Genomic DNA, 23,527 nt, shown 5'->3' on the forward strand with positions numbered 1-23,527 from the left:
ATTCGTGTTTTGAGGTTTTGTCTTTTCTGGTTGGGGTGGATATAATTTGGGTAAATCTATGGAGGTTAATGTGGGTAGATGGAGTGTGGCTAGAGCAGTTCAGCTAGTCAATATTAAAGTCATCTGATAGTACAGTTTCTTGTGGCATGGAATTTGAGATCCAGTTTAGCAGGTTTTCCATTATAGTAGTTTTATTGCCTGGTGGAATGTAGCCACCTGCAATAATATGTTTGTATGAGTTTAGTTTTACTTTGGCAAGGATTAGTTCAACATCTTTGATTTCTTGGGTGTTAATCAATTTGTTCACTGGTGAGATGATTTTGGAGCAATATCTCTACTCCACCCTCCCTACACCTCGCTACTCTATCTCTGTATATTATGTTATAACCAGGGGTTATACTCTCATTATTATAGTGTTCTGGTTTAAGCCATGTTTCAGTTAGCACTGCTATTTCTGGTTTATATATGGTAAGAAGGGCATGAAGGTCCTGGATTCTGTTAAGTAAACTTCTTGCATTTATGTTAATGGAGAGGAGATAGGTCTTTAGTATAGGGGGGGTTGGCTGATTACAGTCTGTGTAGGGTGTTGTGGTGGGCCCTGGACTAGGGTGAATGTCACCACAGCGAATGAGTTTGTGGAGTAGGTGAAGATACAGTTTAGTTAGTTTGTGTAGTAATTTAGTATGTTTTAACGAGGAGTGAGTGTTAGTTCTGACTGACAGTTTGTAGTGGGAGTAAGAGACTGATCTAGAGGAGGTGAGATGTAGTGGTGTGATAGGGAAGTTACAAAGTTTCAGGGGAGTGGATAGAGGTTTGGTTTGCCTTAATGACTTGTAGTGGAGTGTGGTAAGAGGAGAGGTAGGAGAAAGGTGATGACAGTACATAGGTAGAGTAGTGCTTTTATTAAGTGGGACTGTTTATAGTTCATCATGTTTGGTGAAGAGTGTTTAAGGGTAGTATCAAAGTAAGTGGGTCTGATATACTAATAATGAGTGATAGTAAGGGTGTGGTGAAGGGTGTTGGTTTGTAAGTGATATGTGTGGTGTGAAATAATAATTGGGTGGGAGGGAACTGATAGAGGGTGTGGTGTAACTATAAATGTAATTGATATGGGGTGGGTGGGAATGGGGTAGGGTAGAGTAGCAGAGTGAGCATAGCGAAAGAAGCAGGGCAGAGCCAGTAGTCAAAGGCACTGGAGAGTTTGGGAGACTATCAGTGTTATGTGAAAGAGATCCTATTACTGCAATATGCATCCTATATGTGTGGAAGGTAGTTACATGGCAGTTAAGGAAGAGGCAAAGGTGCACTCTAGATTATAGAGGAAAAGGAGTGCAGTATAACTAAGAAGGTAACAAATGTATGGGGGAGTGATGCCTGCCGCTAATCTGTGATGCAGCGTTTGACCACACTAAAGTCAGTCAGCTGTCCTTAAGGGAGTACACTATGTAAAGTACACTAAGCCAAGAAAGTTAACATACATTCACTACTTTCAGGCTATGGTTCTCTCAAACTTCTTTGCTGGGTCCACAGTATTTTTTGGGCGATTCTTCTTAACTGATGTAGGTATTCGATGGGAGGGGGAACCCTTAAATAATGGTCATGAATGGGTCTGGAGGAGGGAAAGAGATAGTTAGTACTCAGGCTGTTTGCATACAGGCTAGGACAGGCTTTTTGTTCAAAAATTCCTTTCTTTTTGTTTTTGCACTACTACCATGGTATACAAGGTTCTAGCACAGCAAGTTGGTCATTCAGGTGTCATATTTAACCAGCTTTGCCTTATACATAGCAAAAAACAGTACAGGAGGTGCTCACTTATCTTACTTAAACAGTGCAGTTATCAAACAGCAAGACAATTTAGAAACTGCAAGGTCCCAAACATGTAGAAATATCCATGAAACAGTAAGCCAAGTGGGGCTACGGTATCTGAGAGTACATTTAAATGTCTCAGTACAATGAGAGGAGGCTGGATATGTCTCCAACTCAATTTCCCCCTGCAGGTCAAGCAGAATCTTAATTTGCGGTTATTTAGACTGGTAACCCAAGCCAAATGTTGCCCACACAAAAAGTGGGTTACAAGGACTTAACTATCAAGTTTTATCTAATAAGTACAGGATGTATTCATCAACATTCTAACTAATCGTAGCATTAATAAGCTATAACCAATGCAAGCGGGAGTCGTTATGCTATATTACAGACAGCCTTTGCTGTAACCATTAAGCATTTTAAAAAGGACAATGAATTACCATTTTAATAGCTGGCAATGTTGACAGATAGATATACTAGTGCGGCTATTATGTATACACTTGGATGTTAAGTAAGCCAGTATCCAGCATACAAAACAGATATTTTAACCCCTCCTTTTCTTTAAGCATTATTACGTTGTGTCCGATTTCAACTGCTAACTCCTCGATCACAAGAGTCAACAGACCTGGTGATAGTGGGCACCCCTGTCTGGTCCCCCACTCTTTTTCTCATCAGATATTCCTCTATTTATCATTATGTCGATTTCTGGGTTTTTTTATATAACCTGTATTCAACATATGAACATTTCCCCTTCTGGCCTTTGCTGCAGTGTCTTCAATAGGAATTTCTACTTCACCATATTAAAGGCCTTCTACAGATCAAAGAACAGAATCCTACGTTTTCCCTTCATTATACTTTTCCTCACTGTATATAAATTGCAACAGGTTTCACTTTTTCTGGCTTCCTACCCTTTTTGCTCTACTTGTATTATTTTGGCAGTACTTTCCATTCTACCTGCCAACACTTTTGCCAAAATCTTGATATTTACATTAATCACAGGCAAATAATTTCCCACTTCCTCCCCCTTTACTTATCATGGTCAACCTTGCCCTCCTCATACTTTCACATATTTTTTGCCCATATTATTGTATTCTTTTGTATTTCTCCTCTAGCACCTTCCACAGTTCCTCCCCTCCCTATTTGTAGAGCTCTAAGGGGAATCCATGGGGCCCCTTCAACTTTCTTCTGCTTCATTTTCTGTAATGTCTTTTCTTATGTCATTCCTTGTCAACTCTGCATTCAGATTGTCACTGTCCATCTTCTGACACGTATCTCTCTCTCTGAAGACTTTTCCCTGTTCCATTTGGAGATTTCTATCCCTTCCAGTCATTTGTAAATCTCTGTAGTATTCCTGGAATCTTTCCCTAACTAGCTCATCCTTGTCTAAATATTCTCACTCTCCTTCCCTTATCCTCTGCACCTCTCTCTCTGCCTGCTGTATTTCTTGGCAAGTTGTGTCCCTTGTGCTTCCCCCACTATTCACCATAGTTCCTTTAGCAGCATTACTGAATTTTTTTACTCTGTAATAATGTCTCTCCAATTTCATTCTTATTGCTTTTTCTATGATATGTAGCATTTCCCTTCTACTTCCATTTCTTCCAGCTTCCTTCAGTATACCTAGCTCTCTCTATAACTCCTTAATCACCCTTCAACCTCTTCTTCTGCACTCATCAGTTTTCCCTCAACAGTAACCCTGATCTCATCTCACCAGTGTTCCTCCACTTTGTCAGCCTTTCATATTGTCCTGTATTGACTTCTTTATTAGTCACTGCAGTATTCCTTAGCCCTCTGTTGCCTCTCATTTATAGCTAGCACACATCCATCCCCTTCCCATGGTTTTCTCTTCCAGGACACTTACCTTATGTTTCACTGCCACATGAGGTGTCTTCTCTCCTGTATTTGGATCTCTCAGATTAGATTTTCCCTCAATAAAAACTTCTCTAACCTACTTGCATGTACCAAAACATTTCTTGGGAAGGCATATTCCCTCTAATTGGGTTATCTTTTCCTCCACATGTCCAGTCACCATCCCTCTTTCATTCTATGGGACAGTTCTTGTCTCATATTTTTGTATCAACCCTTCCATACAACTTATCCTTTTCTAGTTTTATGGTGGTGAACATGTTTTCTGTTGTCCAACTTTCATCTTCCACCCTTCCCTGCCAGATGATCCATTTACCTATCCCACTTGCCACTTTCTCTGTGGTTTTCTGAAGCCATCTATAAAATGCAACCACTGCTCCCCTCTTAACTCCCCCTGCCTTGCTGTCCATTTCTCCCTTTAGGTACTCATGACAGTATCTTTTCCCACTCTCTAATTTTCAGTTTTATTTCTTGCAAGAGAACAGTGTCTTCCCTCCATTCTCTACATTTTCTTGTATTCTCCTCCTCCTGATATGATCTGATGAATCCCCAATGCTCCATGCAATTAACTGTATTTTCCTTGTTATTTTCCCATCCCTCCCTGCTTTCCTAGTTGCTGTCATCCACCAAAATAATGTATCTGTGCCTATTCCCTGTGTAGAACATTGTGTTCTTTGGAAACTGCCTATGCTTGGATCCCTCCTCCCCATATCTGAACTCTGGATCCCTGCCTTTTGGCCCTTGCATGTACATGGATATGTCCTGGATACGGACCATTTAAGACTCTCTCTTGCTCCTTTCCATTGTCCCTCATGCTAATACACTGCATGTTGCAGTCTTTTTATATTACAGCATTCACACTTTTTGGTCTTTCCTCCCCAGTGTTGCTCACCAATCTGGTGTGCCAGCCTCATTTATGAGACAGTGAACAGCTGTAAAACTGTAAAAAAGTCTATGCTGCTTATACAGCAGTATTCCTTTATTCCACATTTGTCTCTTGGTTGCTGTTTACTTTTTCCTTGTCCCCTCCCCATACATTCCATTTCATTTTCCTCAGTTGTTCCATCAGCAATTACTTATTGTTTTCAAGACCTGGACATTAAACTTATGTTTACTGCAGATTATTGTACATCAACAAGTAGTGATTTTTACTGCAGTTTATTGTACATTAATAAGTAGTCATGAAACTATATCACTTACATTGGAGACTTGCCCCTTTGCCCCCCCCCTCAAACTACACTACCCATCACTGCCTTGAGAATCGATTCAGTTCATCCCATTGTTTATAAAGTTTTGATTGTGTGTTCCCTGGAGCATGTTTCACAAGGAAAGAGTCTGTTTCATTTTAATACACCTTCCTGCACTGTCCGCAGTCATCTGCCTTTCAAGGTCCATTCCTTCCACTTAGTTATGGTTTCCTTCTTTCTAAGGTCACATTCATTCCTTCTGTAATCCTGTCTTTAACCGCTTCAATTCTGCCATCCACCATAAATGTTTCTATCCACTTTTAGACTCTCATTTGGCAAACATTTCACTTCTGAGTCACCTGAACCATCCAGTGCACCATCCTCTCATTTCCTTGGAGTGTGTGTGTGTGTTTGTGCCTAAATCTTCTTTGGGAGAGTTTTTTTTTTTGTTCTTGTCTCTTTGATATCTCTCTTCCACTTGTTTCCTTCCACTATCTTGTTTCTTCTCTTATCTCCTTGTGGTTGTCTTAGTGATTTGCTGACTTCCTGCTCATTTCTTTTACTGGCATGCAAAACCTTTGTGCTTCCTGGTCTTGTCTTGCTCGCTGCAGGTGGCTTAATGGATAAGCCATTGGCCATCTAAGCCAAAGACTGTGGGTTCAAGTCCATCTGGGGTGATGTAACCATTGCCTGGGGTGATGTAACCATTGCCAAGCATACAAAGCATCCCTGGACCCAGTTTTGATGAACTTTTTGCACATCTGCAAAATAAACAGCATCAGAGCTACTAGATCAAAGGAACTTTGATTTTTCTCACAACATAAACAGGACTTGTTGAAGAAATGTAGATTTCTTAGAGAATTCCCATTCTGTGGAACAGGCTCCCATCCATGTGAAGCAGAGTTTCTCATTAACTCTATATAAGCACAGCTTGGACCAATGAATGGGTACTCTGAAGTCTACCCCTGGTCTGATGGACAGAGGTAGTCAGTAAGTCATACCCTATACAAACCAAATTTGTGGGTCACATTTGGGTTGCATGGCTAAACTTATACTGGGCTTATTGGTCATTGAACTAGTATACACCTATGAACTCTGCATGTCCTCCCAGTGTCTTTGTGTCACTTCTCCTACATCTAAGGTTTATTTTCCAGACCATGCCTGTTGGGTGATTCAGATTTTTACTGCCTGGGTCATTTAACTGTGATACCTTTGCTTAAACTTTTGAATATCCTCCATACTGTGTGGCCTAAACCACTTCCCTTTCCTGCTGTAAGTCCAGAATTGCAGAGTATCTCAACTATGCAGCTGTTCCATTCATTCTAAGTTCATTTAACATTTAATACCTCCAGCATAGCTTTCTTGCACACAGAGTGTTTCTAAGTAATCCCCAATGAGCTTTATGAACATCCCTAACTAAGTCTTTCTGCTTGCATTATACTTTTTTTTTTTTTTTTCAGCAAAGGAATGGTAAATGCCTGGGACAGCTTTTGGGCTACTTCTGTAATTAGCGTTTCTTGATTTTCTGGTACAACAAATCTTGTGTAATAACTGCATTACAAATTGCTCCAGCTCAACTGTTCACTTTTGCTTGAATTCCAGTTATCCAGATGTTACTTGTTCTTGAATGATTTTCATCATCGATATTTTCAACCTGTACTTTTATTGTCTGGTAGTTCCTGCATTCAGTGAATCTGCAACTCATATTTAATTGCTGCTTTATCTTCCTCTAGATTTTGCAACTTCCCTTGTAGCCTTTCTACTTCTGTTTGTTGCTGTTCTACTGTTTGTTTCTGTTCTATTGTTTGTTTCTGGAAGATCAGTCACACCCTGGCCTACTGTGATTAACTTTTTCAAACAAAATTCACAATTGTTCCTTTTTATTTGCATATTTAAAGACATTCATCTGTTCCTCCTTTTGGTCCTGCTCATTCATTTTTTTTTTCTTCTGGGTTGCTTTTTCTCCCTGGGAACACAAATCTCATCCAAATTTCTAAGCTTTGGGCTTAGGCAAACATCTTAGCTGGAATCTTTAGGTCCCTCATAAATGTTTGAGTACATTAACTGCTGTAGTACTGACTCTTGAGAGTTGTGCCTTCTCCTACAGCAATGACAGGATGTTGGCAGCAAAAAAGGACATACACTGGCACCATTTTTTGATTTTTCTGGTCTCAGCAGGTGCAGATCTACTCCATGGATCAAAGCACGACCCAACCAGTGATGTCCCAGCCAAAGTGAGAGATCCCAACCAGAGAAACAAAAAAAAAAAAAAAAAACTTGCCCTCTCCAGACTGCTGCAGAATACTAAGTAGAAGAGTGGCTAGGAAGGTGGTAGACAGTGAAGTGCAAAAAGACTAGATATGTACCCCCCCCCCCCCAACTACCTCCTAACTCATAGGTATCCCAGTGGTAGAAGGGAATGAGGGACGGATGGTAGAGGTATTTTAACAGTGAATACATGCAAACATGTAAAATCATGCTAACTTCCTAACACAGCTGTACTATGTTCTTTGTAATTTACTCCTGCAGTGCAGACTCTTGAGAGAACTATCAGAGCTTACAGAGCAGAGGGTAGATGTTCTGTTTCGGAGGGAGGGCAGAGGTTACAAGACCATGTAGGATGGATGTAGTAAAAATTGCCCTGGCCATGGAAATACTTGGCAATGGACAGTTCTGAGAGTCTTATACTCTTAAGTTCTCCTTGAAGGGCACCCGTGGGATCAGAGAAAATTGTTCTATCCACAAGATTTCTTTCCTGATATAAAGTAACAGTGAAATGGGACACAGCAAGAAACATGCATGCTGTGCCATCTGTTTTACTGGCACCACTGCATTTTCCTCAAATGAAGTTAAGTTGAAGGAACAATCAACATACAATAGGCCACATATTCCAGGGTTCTGAGGAATTCTCTGGCAGGAATCTGGTTCAGGTTGGGAATCTTTCCAAAACATTCAGTCAGAAAAAGGATATTTTCCTCTGGAAGAAATGTCTGCTGATTGTCTGTATCTAGCAGTGTCCCTACAAATACAGCTCATCCTTGGAGAGAAAGGTAGAACTTTGGAAGATTTACAGGTAGTGCCACAGACTGAAAACGGTTGACTGTGGTTTGTACAGCTTCCAGAATCTCCTCTAAGGAAGCAGCCTGGATAAGGAAGTCATTCCAACACTGTTAAATGTGGATACCCTTTGATTTCAACATACAACTACTGGAGCCAGGTACTTTGTAAGTACTCTGTATACAGTAAACAAGCCGAAGGGCAGGGAGGACAACTGCTAATGACCCCCCACTCAACACACACACACACACACGTCAAATCTAAGGAACTTTCTTGTCAACCTTGGTTATGGGGATGTGTAGACAGATGTCAGATTCAAGGTCATCACAGAAGCCTGGAGAAGGAGGAATGGAAGAAAGGCGCTACAAGGGTAGCATTATGAACTTTTGAAATTTCAGGAACTTGTTCAGCCTGCAAAAGTTCAAAAGGAGCCTCTGAGTTCCTTCTCTTCTTGTGACTAGAAATACTCTGGAGTAGAAGCCAGTCCCATTTTCTTTTCCTGGAAGCACAACCTATTGCTCCATTGGATAAAAAACCTTCTAGATGTGAAGGCACAATGGGATGTTGGTCTTTGTGAACAGAAAGAATGATTAAAAAGCTTAGCTTCGGAAATGAAGCCTGTAACCCTACTTTATTTTCTGCAGGACCCACCTTTCCTGTGTTAAATATTCCCACTACTTTACAAAGAAAAGCAGCATGCCTACTTCTCCTTAGTTTGTTTTTTCTTGTACTACAATGGAGACAGAATTCAAAAAGGATAACACAATGCGTGAACATAATGCTAAATGCACTGTCACTGGCACAGAAGGTAGCACAGACCTTTAATGTCAGGATGATCAGAAGGCTGCAGATCCCATTCCCACTCCATGTACTAGGATTCATGTGCCAATATTGACAATACAGTGCAAAGTAAGAGGGTGTAGCACTTATTTGGTGCGGTCTTTGATGAGAGACAATTAAGTCCCATTTAACTGAACTGATCTTGTCTCCTGAACCTGATTGACTTCTTCAAATCAGTCTCCAGAGCTGTGGACGAGGGTAAGGTGGTCCACACAACTTATATGGACCTTGCTAAGGCCTTCAACACCACCCCCCACCCTGGAATCATAGATAAACTTACTAAGCTGAGCATAAATCCCTATCTCACTCGATGGGTTGCCAACTGGTTTACTGACAGAACCCAGACTGTAAAAGTAGCCAACTCCAAATCCAGCTCCAGACCAGTGACAAGTGGAGTACCTCAGGGTTAAGTCCTGGGACCACTCTTGTTTGGCATCTACTTCTCTGAAGTACAGGCCAACACTAAGGGACTCTGGCTAACAAAGTTCGCAGATGACTGCAAAGTGGGAGCCATTACTGAATCCCCAAATTATGTGGATATTCTACAAAAGGGCCTTACAGAAACAGATGCTTGATGCCCGAGCCATGGGCTCAAGCTTAATGCCAAGAAATGTATAGTTATTCCCTTTGGGAAAAAACATGTACGCATGAATTACCACACAGGTGGCAGTACACTAAACACCGAAAGTGTGATGAGAGACTTAGGGACACAGGTGGACAGTGGTCTCACCTTCGATAACCACATTGCCACAACAGTCAAGAAACCCTTCTATGTAGCACACCTCATAACTAAGGGCTTTTCATCCAGAAAAAAGGAGGTCATTGTCCCACTGTACTCAACACTCATTAGACCCATTACAGAGTACAATGCCCAGTTTGGTATGTACCTCACAAGACATCTGCAACAGCTGAAAGGCCGCAGAAATACCTCACTAAAAGAATCACAGGCCTAAAGCAGATGCTTTATGCTGACCATCTAAAAAACTCCAGCTATACTCTGTGGTATATCATCTATTCAGAGGCGATCTCTGCTTAACATACAAGGCCATGTCAAACCCTGAGCTGTTGGACATGCTCCACTTAAAGAAATCCCAATCCCTCAGAGCCACACGCTCCAGGGATCTAAACCTTATCACAATGAACAAAACATGCCGGAGGGATAAGTTCCTGACCCAGAGACTCCCCATACTCTGGAACAGACTGCCCATACATGTCAAGCAGAGCGCATCCTTGGCCCTCTTCAAAAGGAACCTTGACAATTGGATGGGAGATAGGAAATTCACTCCGGGGTCACATCAGTCACCCTGCTAGACAGGGATCCAGGGAAGTAAATATTGTGGGAGGAAATGTCCAGGGAATTGTTGCGGCTGGGCTTGTATAGGCCCTAGGGCCAGCAGCCTAGTACCAACGTATCAGCTTATGGAAGGTCAGATGCTCATAAAAAGATTCCATAACACTTACCAAAACAACAAAATGGCAATTTCCTGGATGTCTTTACAAAATGATCAAAGTCAGTATGAATACCACCTTGGGTCACACTTAAAAATAAGTCATGTCTACTAGGACACACACAGTCAAAAAAGTATATAACTAAATGAATGCCATAAATGACGGTGCTGAATCTGCTCAATAACTTATCACAGTCTATTTACTGCAAAGGAGGAAGACAAAACCATCCACAAATTTTCTAAACTACTTGTCTTGGTTAGGATCAAGTTAGTAACACACCTGTGCAACCCACAGACACTCGCAGAGAAGCTGACAGACTACCAAATGTGTTTTAGCCCTGCCTGGTGGTGAGGTTGGGGTCTCCTTCTAAAGAATATATTGCACAGATTCTCAAGGAACATCTCTCAACGTGCCAAAACAACGTCAACTGAAAGTACTCAATGCAACAACTGACAGTACTCAATGCAAAGGAGCGGTAGCTGCACTTCAAGATTTCCCCAAACTGCAAAACATCACACACTTCATTCTAGTTTACAATTTGTCTCTCTCTTTTTTTAAACATTTATATGTAGAATTTTTATGCTTGAACTGTTATGTGGGGGCTTTTCCCCCCAGGCCTCTACTGAAAATGGGTCTTTGACCCAGTGGACTTTCCCAGTCAACAAATAAATAAATAATTTGTTAACCACAGTAGGTACTGATCACAAATGACACATTTCAGTCTTGGCCTGGGACAGAATACTACAGTAGAGTAATGTAATTTGACAGTTACACTGAAATTCAAAATGTGACATGAGAGAAGATAAAGTCTGAGATTAAACAAACATTTACAATTTTGTATAAGACAGTCACTGAGTTGCAGTATATATATATATATATATATATATATATATATATATATATATATATATATATATAAATATACACACACACACGTGTGTGTGTGTGTGTGTGTATATATATATATATATATATATATATATATATATATATACACACACACACACACGTGTGTGTGTGTGTGTGTGTGTGTGTGTGTATATATATATATATATATATACATATATATATATATATATATTAGAACAAAAAGCACACGAACCAAACTAAATAAAGACACCACCAGACATGCACAGTGGAAATACTTTGAGCCAAGAAAAGAGTTTTCTTTTACGCGTTTCGTTCAAATTTAATTCTTGAACTTCTTCAGAAAAAACTCTTCACACCATACACACTTCTATAAATACTAATACATACAATCACATGACCTTAATTATTCAATTATCTTAAAAAAACTTGTTAAAAACAAATTTTATAAACAATAAACTTAAAATAATCGTACAAGTGAATGAATGTACTATTTAAATATCAAATTCTATTCATTTGTAAAAAACATTTGATATTAATAACATCATTTAGCCCAGGATAACAATCTGCATTAAGTATTATTTGCCACAACGCCTCCTTACATTCCAAGTACACTTTATAATTTCCTGAAAATGGGTCAGATTTTACCTGTTCTATCACTGAAAATCTAAACTTTTTAAATTCAGAACACATACCTGCATGCCTAGCTAATGCATTAGACTGATCCTTTTTCTTGATGGCCAAATTGTGTTCATATATTCGTTTATGCAGTGCCCTAATAGTTTTTCCTATATAAAATCCTTCACAGGAATCACACATGGCCAAATAAACTACATTTTGTGATTTACATGTATAATGTCCCTTACAATATATGAATCTATTTTGATGTTTCAAAAAATAAATACCGTTTCCTGAAATAAACCTACACTGTCTACAACTGTTACATGAAAAAGTGCCAAACCGACAACTCTCAGTATTTGTAGACTTAACAGTTTCCACAATGGATTTAATATTGATAGTTTTCTTATAAGTGAATAATGGAACCTTACCAATAATCAAATATAAATCATTATTACCATGAATAACTTTCCAGTTTTCTAACATGATGTTCCTAATCCAGTTCATTTCGTTAGAAATTGGAATAGGAAACGCCAACCTATGTTCACCCACATTGCTTGTACTGTTAAATCTGTTGATTAGAAATACCTACAGAACCAGAACCAACACCACATAAAATTGGACGTGCTATGTCCAATCTCAATAGCAATACTTCTTTAAACATGTTATTTACCCACACTTTGTCATAACCTCTGTTTTCAAAAAACACAGACAATTTGTCAGCCTCTTCTAGAAATAAATTTTCATTGCTAGTCAACCTACTCAAACGAATAAACTGTCCCTTAATTACCCCTCTTTTCATAAAAAGGGGGTGCAAGCTGTCACGATGTAAATATTGATTGACAAAACTGGATTTCCTATATATATTGCTCTCTATTACATACGTCTCTAAATTAGTATTTAAATGCAAGTCCAAGAACTTAATACTATCACCAAAGTGTGCTATAGTAAATTTTAAAAACTGTGTTGAAGTATTTAAATGTTCAACAAATTCAAGAAAAGTATTTTCATTTCCGTTCCATAGAAAAAACAAATCATCAATATATCTTTTATAGAACACAATGTGACAAGCTAAAGGATGGGAATATAGGAATTTAGTTTCCCACATGGCCATGATTAAATTAGCAAAACTCGGAGCAACTCTGGAACCCATCGCTACCCCCGATATTTGCTGAAAGTACATGTTGTTAAAAGTTAAAAAATTGAACGGAAATGAAAATACTTTTGGAATGTAAGGAGGCGTTGTGGCAAATAATACTTAATGCAGATTGTTATCCTGGGCTAAATGATGTTATTAATATCAAATGTTTTTTACAAATGAATAGAATTTGATATTTAAATAGTTCATTCATTCACTTGTATGATTATTTTAAGTTTATTGTTTATAAAATTTGTTTTTAACAAGTTTTTTAAGATAATTGAATAATTAAGGTCATGTGATTGTATGTATTAGTATTTATAGAAGTGTGTATGGTGTGAAGAGTTTTTTCTGAAGAAGTTCAAGAATTAAATTTGAACGAAACGCGTAAAAGAAAGCTCTTTTCTTGGCTCAAAGTATTTCCAATGTGCATGTCTGGTGGTGTCTTATATATATATATATATATATATATATGGATTCACTTCAGAAGCTCGAATTTACAAAATCTCGAACTGCAAATAACCGAAACCAAAAGATCGAGTTTCGTAAACTCGAACTTCTGAAGCGAAACCAAAAAAAAAAGACAAAATCCGCTTTTGCAGGGGGGCTTTGCCCCCCTGTGCCCCCCACACCCCCCGACTTAAATATACCAACTCCAAGATCGCGCTACAGTGGGGAGATGGGAAATCTCCAGTCTTGCGCTGTATGCGGAAACACAAAACGGGAGATTTCTCATTTCCTGTCAACACCACAAAACAAATAAAACATTACGTACACAAAGAGCGTACAACAATACACACACACACATACACACACATATATACACAGTTTCCTATCATACACTTGAAACACAGGCAGTCGAGTCCACCTGCACAATTCCCACAATGTTAATGTTGAAAAGCAACATTACCGACTGTTCAAACTTGCCCCTCTTTTGGACCTGTTTTAACACCTGTGTTTAGAGTGCTAGGGAGTTTCTGGGTTCGTTGCTCATGACGGGTATATCAGTATTCGGTATTCCGACTTTCTCAGAACAATTACAGGCATGGGTGGACTTGACACACAGACACAACCACATACAACAGAATCAGACACACATGAGTAAGCTATGCAATAAAATGCTTACAGCTGAAAAAACAGTAGAAGTATGCAGGCTAGGAAAGATCATAATAAAGCTAGACAGTTAACCTGTGAAGGAACATCCTTTATAATTACATGCTTCTGTGATCTGATTGATTCAAACACTATTAAAAGCTCATAACCATCAGTAAAGATAGTTAAATACACTGACAGATAAAATAACTTTGTCCTTTGACTCATTTCTTGGTCCAAAACCATAGTCTGGTAAAAAGCATTGATCTCTTGATTCTTTCTACCCTTGCTAGTAAACAAGATCCCAAGATACTTAAACTGCATCACCTGCAGTATATTTCTCCTCTACTCACATGCAAACAGCAAACCATTCTTTTCCGGGAAAGAATAACAAACATTAATCTGAAGTGCTGACTTTTGTTCCCGGCACTTAGCACTCAGTAAAGAGTCACTCCAGAGAACACTGGAGGTTAAGAGGACATAAACTGCAAACAAAATAGATGTAAACCTTGCATCCCCAAACTAAACACCATCCAAAATCTAGCTGCGGTGACATCCTGTCTATGAAAAAAAATGAGGAAAGACGAGACAAACTTGGCAGAATCCTTCCCACACCTGGAATGTGCTATTTTAATTCTTACAATACAGACACCTTTGATTCCTCAATCACAGGGGCCAAATGGCATGCAGCAGCAGACAGCCTGGCATCCCATAATGTTGTAAAACTTCCGACACAGTTACAATTCTAGCACCATGGAATATAGTTTCGTAGGAAGGCCGGGGAATATGATACAACTAGCGCAGAACCTCGTTTCCCTTTTCAAGAAATGGAAATCACAATTCCATCTTACAAGTCAAGAGACAGTTTTACATGGAACACTAAGAGCTAAACAACACCTCAACAATATCCAGGCTCCTTCAGAATTGTTGAATGGAGCTCATCCACTCCCAATGCCTTATCACATAAAAAATGTTTAAGTACCACAAAAGACCTCATCTACCAAAACAGAGCCATAGATCACTTTTGCCACCTGCTTCTTGCACTGCTTCCTCACAGACAATGTACCCATAGAGCTCATGAGTTCCTCAAAGTTCTTCTTCCACTTCATGAGAAATCCCACTCGACACCAGTCTCTCCATCTATACTGAGAAAAGCCTTGGCAATCTCCTATCTCCTCCTCCTCCCCAGTCACTGGAGAATTTATAAAAAACCTCTTTAAAACCAACTAAAAATCATCCTCCATGACCTCAACAAACTCTTCTCACACTTGTATCTTCACTTTTGTGACTACCATAACTGCTACGATCCTGGCTTGCCATTACCTGTCAGCTGGTTAGGAATTTTTAAATGCCAGAGAGAGCCTAAGACCAAAAATATATGTTTATTAATGCCATCTTAAATACTTACGTTTTTATCACTGTGTGAAGTAAGGAAATTGATGGAAGCCTAGAAAACAAAAATCAAGAGAATTGAAGGAAAGGTTGAAAACAACAGAAATCCAACTTTCAAATAACTTAGGATATACACAAATGAAACAACAACACATTTTTGTGTCATTATATGTGGATAAGTAGTGCACAGGAAATGACCAGCTGTACTTTTTAGCATCACCACCACCACCATAAAGTGTAAAACAGGTGCAGTATTAGCTGCATCCCCTGGGCAAAACGTTCACTGCTGTATCAACTTCTGGCATACTAAAGATCCTTGGGTTGGTTGGTTTATTGCTGGCCAGTATAATCTACACCTCCACAAGGCACTTTAAGACACTGTCAGATAAAAATCAAAAGTAATATATTGCTATAGTGCACACAAGACTATTCATTAGTATTTTACCACCTCTATGCCATCATCCTGTATGCAATTACCCAGATTTTGTTTCTGTGATTTGGAATCATCCTTGACAATAACGTGGGTGGTCTAAAACGTAATGCCATTTACCTCTGGAAATTACCAATATTGACAATACACCCCTAAGAGTAGAACCAGTGATTAGGGACTTGGAAATGCATGTAGACAGTAACCTGTTCTTTAACCATTATGTGTCTGTGGTAGTAAGTAAATCATTCTACAGTGAATGACCTATAAGCATGGGTAAGGCATCTATGTCCAAGGATGTTATTATTCCACTGTAGTTGGCTGTCATAAGACAAATCACGGAGTACAACACTCCCGTAAGTATGTACTTGACTTGGCACATGCAACAACTGGAGTGTCCACAGAGGTTCCTCACAAAAATAAAAACAAGGCATAAATAACATGCCCTTTGCAGACACCTCAAAGTCCTATCCCTGTACTCAGTCTGACAGACTGCTGAGAGGTGATCTATGACAGGCATACGTAGCATCCTCTGATCCCACTCTGATGGAATTACTGCACCTACATAAAACAAACAGCATCAGAGTTACCCAATCTAGAGATTTAAGCCTAGTCTATAACATAAACAGGACATGTTGATGGGACAGGTATGTAAAAAAGAAAAAAAACAACAAAAAAAGGGATTTTCACAACCAATACACCAAATGTCTTTAGCATAATAACTTTATTTTTCCGCTTTCATCCAAACAAGGACTTCATCACAATAATACAGTCCAAAACCAAACCACTTTTAAATGTCAACCAATCATAAGAAACTTGTAATTGTTTATTTAGTTAATTAACACTTGTTAAAACATTTAATTCAATTATGAAAAGTTTTTTTCACCTTCAATCTCTTTTCTTTTATAAAAACATTTAATGTTTATATGTCCATTAAGACCAGGGGGCTTGCCTGCCTCCAATCTAATTTGCCAAAGTCTCTCTTTTTGTTCAATTTAATTTTTGAAATTCCCACCCCTTAAATCTGGAGAAACCACAACAGTAGTAAACAAAAACTTTTCAAAACCATCACAATATTTAGAATGTTTGTACAAGGCATTGTTTTCGTCCTTCGTTTTTATAGCATATAAATGTTCCTTAACTCTTTCTCCCAAACTTCTTGTAGTCATCCCAACATAATAGGAGTTACATTTGGAGCATACACCAACATACACTATCCCTCTGGATTTACAGGTAAAACACCAGGGATGGAAAGAGTAGATGAAAAATGTTCCAAAACTAGAAAGGGCCCTCTAAAATATACCTAGAAACCTGACAACCACCACACTTATACATCCCCTTGGCTTTAAAATTACTAAAAGAACGTAAAAACTTGGTTACTGTTATTATTTTCTAAAGGTTTTACTCAAATCCCCAAATATCTAATTTCTTGAGCTTTCTCCCTGTGTCAGCATCATTCCTTTCCACTTTGAATTATAATTTTCTGCTTGTGCTATGTACAAGAGCCTTAATTGTGTTACTCTAAAATAACTCTTTTTTTTAATTGCTATCTACAACTTCCCCTCTAGTTGATAAAAATATGACTGACCTGTGTTATAAGACTAAATGAACTAAAATCATTTTAATGGCTTGTATCGTAGTATCCATATCCATATAACAAAACTTCCAGTTTCTCAATTTTTGTATTATCTTCCATTTAGTCTCTTCCCACACAACCCTCAGTTGCCACCAGAGTCATTTATAATCCATACTCCTAAATACTTCATTTTATCATGTTCCCATAAATATGCATACTGTTGGACCAATTTGTGTGTGGGTACATAATTTATTGCTATTGCTTTTGTTTTAGCTTCATTAATTAAGATCTGAAACTGCCTTAAAATGTTTTACAACACTGTAATGTCCCTTTCTGGTTTTGTCATGTATAAAATAATAATATCTACAAAGAGAGCCACCTTTTCCTGACTACCATACCAATTACATCCTTGAATTTCTGAGTCCCTTATTTTCTTTTCCAATGGTTCTAAATATAATGCAAACAAAGGGGAAAGCGGACAACCTGCCTGGTTCCTCTACTCTAGCATAAATTATCGGAGAGGAACCCCACCCACTTTAATTCCCACCTCTGATCACCCATATATTCTTCTAATCAACCTTATAATTGCAAATGCTTCCATTGCCCTGCTCATGAAGTCCCACTCTACTCTGTCAAATGCTTTCTCTGCATCAAGACCCACCAATAAAAGTGGTGCTTTCTTACATTCTGCTTCCTTCTGGATCATCAATGTTCTATCAATATTGTCAAAGGTTTGCCTTCACTCCACAAAACCACAATGATCCATATCTATCAATTTTGGTATGACTTTTGCCATTCTTTTAGCCATTATAGACAAACACTTTAAAATCATGGTTTAGTACTGAAATGGGCTGGTAAGAAGCTGAATCCAATAGATCTTTACCCTCTTTAGGTATTACTGTCACCACCGCCTTCTTCAGGGATGCTGGCACTTCTCTTAAAATACTGTTAAACAAAACCTTCCACATGTTTATCATTTATTTCCCTCCTAACTTCCACAGGAATACCATCTACTCCTGGGTACTTTCCTGTAGATGGGTTATACATAGCCATTTTTATTTCATCTGTTCCTATTCTGTTAGTAATTGAGCCTTATCTACCTTTAACTTTGGCATATTTAATTCTTCCATAAGCATTTCCATTTGTAGCTTTTCTTGATGTCCATATTTCTCTGATTTATACACATTTTCATAAAATGTACGAAATATTTCTAATACTTCTACAGGGTCTCTTGTTATCTTCCTTGTTATAAGCTCCCTAAGCTTTGTGACTGCCCTTTCCACTTTCTGTTGCCTGTGTTGTTGTGCTAAAAGTTTTTGTGGTCTAGAATTATCATTAAAACCAGCTGCTTCACAGCAATCTTTCTAAACTTGTGCATATTATCTAGGTAACCCCTCATTTTCTGTTTAGCATTCTGCAGTCGTTTCTTTTTTTTCTTCTGAGAGATTCCCCCTATTTTGCAATACTTTAACTTTTGTCACTCCCTCTAAATAATTCTGGTTACTGTTTAACCAGATCTCCCTTTCTTTTATTTTTAACTTAGTTTTAAACTCCCACTTTAATTGCATCCCACTCCTTAGCTATGCTTTCAGAAGATAATTGTGTCTTCTCTAGTCGCTCCTGAATTAATTCCACAACCCATTCTTTAAATTCCTCCCCAGTGGATAACCAGCTAGCTCACAGACAGGACCCAGGAAGTTAGAATTGGGGAGTCCACTGTATATAGAGGCTAGTCACAAGTTGAGTCCATCAGGGATTGGTCCTGGGACCGTTCCTTTTTGGCATTCACTTCACTGAAGTCAAGGACAATGTTACTGGCTTCTGGCTGACTAAATCTGCAGATGGTTGCAAATTAGCAGCTGTCACTGAATCCCCCCCCCCCCAACCAACAAATGTTCTCCAAGAAGGGCTGATGCAGACAAATAACTGGTGTCACAGTTATGAACTAAAATAAATACAGAGAAATGCATAATAGTGTCCTTCTGGAAGTCAACCACCCTGGTAACTATCAAATTGACAACACACCCCTAACAGTTCACCCAATAGTCAGGGACTTGGAGACTTACAGTTGGCAATCTAGCCTTTGACAAGCATGTTGACCACCACCACAATCAGAACTCCTCCTCCTACTTCTAAATTACTCAACAACCACTATCCAAGTGGAACTGTACCTCTGTTCTTCCAATAACAAAGAATAACCACGTAGTAAAACAAGATAATTTTATTCTAGCTTCTCAGTGTAACCACCTTCAAGGAATAAAACAGTCACAAATACCACACCTTTTATATCAAATTTTTAAAATTACATTCAATTAAACAATTAATTAAAGCAATATTAAATTTAAAGCAAACATCTCCAATTTAACTAATTATTCAAACCTTTAGGAACTAAAGTCTTGTATTTTAAAATATATATACTTTCTTTATACGTTTTTTTTTGTTTTAATATATTCCCATCACCTTCTATACATTCAATTTGTTCCAAAACAGTACCATGCAACAAATTAACATCACTATTGTGGTGAGTTTTAAAACGTGAGGATATTATCTTATCTTCCCTTTGATTTTTTTACATCTCTTAAATGTTCCATAAATCTAACTCAGAACTTTCTTTTAGTCTCCCCTATATAATATAAATGACAAGGACAGCTCAAGGCATATATTACTCCTTTGCTTTCACAGGAAAACATTCCCTTAGATACAAATTTTACATCATTTACAGTATAAAATGTGTTAATAATAAAGATTTGAATAATGAGTTAAATTGCAGTTGTTTACTTTAAATTTAAAAAGGGTGATCTTGTTGTACTACATGGTTATTACTTGACAAGCATGTGCCTACAGCAGTAAGGAAATCTTTCTATGTTCTGCAATTTATAAACAAATGTATGGCACCTAGGTCAAAAGAAGATATTGTTACACTGTATACAGCATTTATCAGACCTACCACTGAATAAAATGCCTCCTTTGATATGTGCCTAACTAGGCATATCCTATAATTGGAACATCCACAGAGGTTCCTCACTAAAAGAGCACAGGGCGTAAGTAACATGTCCTTTGCAGACATGTCTCAAGGCCCTATTCATGTATTCTGTCTCCTACAGGCTGTTGAGGGGAAATCTATGCCAGGCATACAAGGCACTGTCGGACCCCACTCTGATGGACCTCCTGCAGAGCTGCAAAACAAGCAGCACCAGAATTACCCATTCTAAAGACTTAAACCTTGCCTGTGAAATAAATAGGACCTTCTGGAGAGACAGGTAAGTATCCCAGTGACTACCCTTACTCTGGAACAGCCTCCCTATCCATATAAAGCAAAGTCCCTCCTTATCCCAATTCAGGCTTAACTTGGACAATTGGATGAGGAACAGGAAATTCATCCCTCGTTTGACACAAATGTCTCTAATGGACACAGGCAGCCTGTAAATGGTTCATCTCCCAGGTCCCTGCTTACACTTATCAAGGGTACCAGAACGTGTCAGAGATTTGGGATACGTGGCTAGACTTGCAAAGGCCCTTGTGGTCGCTAGCCTAGTAAACACCTATGAACCTATGCCCTGTGGGGATAAACAACTATTCCACTTAACTCTTGTACTCTTTCCCTCCCAAATAAATTAATTCCATTTTTTATCATGGTTCAGAGCTTCTCCTCTGGTTGATAAAAATATGCTTGACCTTTACACAATATTAAATAGACAACAAACATTTTCACTGCTTGCCCCATACTATCCATATCTATATTCAAGAACTTCCAACTTCTCAATTTTTGCATTATCTTTTTAGTCTCTTCCCACAATTCCTTAGCTGCCATGAAAATACCAAATACTTCATCTTGTCATGTTGCCACAGATTGTGGATAATGCTGTCCCAAATCATTTATGGGAACGTAAAACAAAGGATGGATGGATGGATGGAGCCTGAAAAAAGTTGAAACTGTCAAAATGTTCTACAAACCTGATATATTCTTTTCTGGATTTATCAAACACAAAATATCATCTGCAAATAAGGATTTTTTTTGTGCATCATACCAGTTATATTCATCAATATGAGATTCCTTTTTATCTTTTTTTTGCCAATGGCTTTAAATGCTGCTGTTGTCTCTTTCAGCATTTCCCGGTTAGGGGTCGTCACAGCAGAACTCCGGTCCGCTAATGATTGGCAGTAGATTTTTACATGTCGAGTTGCCGGCCCAACCTTTAATGAAGGTACGCCCATTCACGCATGTCTCAACACAGAAGACGCTTTAGCTGAGAATCAAACAGGACATCTTACTGTGAGGCGACAACGCTACTGCAGCAGCACCACCACCGCAGTACTGCCAACGGCTTTAAATACAAGGTAAAAAAAAAAAAAAAAGGAAGGGGACACCCTTACCTTCTTCCACTGTTCCCTCTGACCCTTCATACATCTTCCACCTTCCTGATTAAGTGAAATCCTCTATGGTTTCTTTTACATTGGGTCCCTCTGGGTATTTTAGGTTGACAGGTCTTCTCTTGTGGTACTATGACAGTTGCTGTGCTCTTCGCTCCACAATCAGTAAGTGAATTACAGCTTCACCTGGATAATCAAGTTAGAGTTATGAACCTCCCCCCACAACAGGGTAACAAAAGGGTATCACAGGAAGACAGCAAGCCTGAGAGCTGTCATTACTTTTGATGGGTTGATTGTCACTACCAGCCCCTTGCACATGTTCTCTACCTGGCCAGGGACAGTATGCATGCAATGGGCTCTTTGTGAAGGATTCCCAACCCATCCCTGGTGCCATCCTTATGAAACTCTCCCAACCTGAGAGAGATACTATGACACTTCTCCCATCTCCAAAACAGAATTTTATTCTGGGAGCAGCCTAAACATGAATCCTCATCCCCCTCTCCAAGCAGGGATGAGCTGGTCATCTCCAAACACTTCTTTCCTGTAATCTGTAGACTGGCACCCAAGCTGCTAACTGAAATCGGATTGCCTAAGTTGCAGTCAGGTCTCTTCCTCTCTCTGCTTCACAGCAGCAATTCCTTTTTTCTTTTTTCTTTTTTTTTTTCAAGTGGGAAAACAATGGGACTAATTATTTAGATAACCTAACCTGCAGCACTGTGGATAGAACAAAAGGTAAAGAGGCAGCTTGGTCAAGTTCATTCCCAGTCACAAAGCAGAGAAATGTATAGAGATTTTGTACAGGAGGTTATACATGTTTTATATTCATGGACACTTGCCGAATCCTTTATCAGTACTGGATGTACAAGCTATAATGTACTTGTTTTATCTCAACACGTCTGATACTGCTTATCCAAAGGTATCTGTTTCTGGCACCAGAAAAAGTGTTAAGTAAAAACGTCAAGTTCGTTTCTTGCTTAGGGTCCCTTTCCATGGCCCTGCTTTTCAGTATCAGTTCCAGAATGGGAGGACTAAAACATGGATGGGAGGGAAGATGAAGCATCACTAAGAAGGCACGGAAAGTTCTAAATTATAATTTTTAGCCTGTGGATATTATCATTATCACTCTTAGAAAGAACGGAGGTTAGGTCAAACCAGTTTTCTTTGAAGAAGGCAAGTCTCCCATCCAGAATGCAAGGGACAACACTGTAAAGTCAGTAGTGGGAATCTCTCTTGTGGCTAGGACAGTATCTGTTTCTGCCACGATACCAACACTGGTATCTTCATGCCTATTGCTTCTTTTCATAGGCTCTTCTGTACTTAGACTGTTCTCCATAGAGTTTTGACAATGGAAATTACAGTCATATTGGGAAATTATCAAAATTGTTGCAGTGCTTACTCTTGGGATTTCTGTCTGCAAATGTGACGTCCGGCCTAACTTTATATTTATTTAAAAGTTGTTGACCAGGTTAGTCCCACTAGACCAACTGTCTCTTTTCAGGGGGAGACCGAAGGTGGTATTCATTAATGACTAGGAGAAATCTGGCCAGGAGATTGAGATACTTCACGTACTTCTTTTGAAAAGTGCTAAACGGATATTTTACACCCATCTCAGCTATCATTAGATCAAGGAGATGAGGCTTCAGTCAGAGGCTCTCCAGGGCCAGTAGACTCCTTCCCATGTGGAGGTCAGGGCATTGGTAACATAAAGGAACATAAGCTGGTGCCATCTTCAGATCTTACTTGCCCTGCAGGTGAAGTTTTATGCCCTGGTGCCACAGCATGACCCACCCTAGGGTGACGTTTTCTCCAGGAAGGAGAACCCAAAGTGAAGAAGCCTAAAACTGCTT

The 23,527-nt window shown here is 38.9% G+C and overlaps 1 protein-coding gene across 15 annotated transcripts in view; it reads right to left on the reverse strand.

Annotated features, from left to right (window-relative positions):
- The window catches only part of SCRIB (scribble planar cell polarity protein), a 2,800,411-nt gene that overhangs the window by 849,016 nt on the left and 1,927,868 nt on the right, over positions 1–23,527 (reverse strand). For all 15 annotated transcript variants that reach the window (XM_044067477.1, XM_044067487.1, XM_044067486.1 and 12 more), the window contains one exon: positions 15,323–15,361. In XM_044067477.1, coding sequence (XP_043923412.1) covers positions 15,323–15,361 — 39 coding nt within the window. The remainder of the gene's footprint in view (positions 1–15,322; positions 15,362–23,527) is intronic.

The sequence above is a fragment of the Protopterus annectens genome, chromosome 3.part1 (assembly GCF_019279795.1).
Source record: "Protopterus annectens isolate FY-2018-M chromosome 3.part1, PAN1.0, whole genome shotgun sequence".
NCBI lineage: Eukaryota > Metazoa > Chordata > Ceratodontiformes > Protopteridae > Protopterus > Protopterus annectens.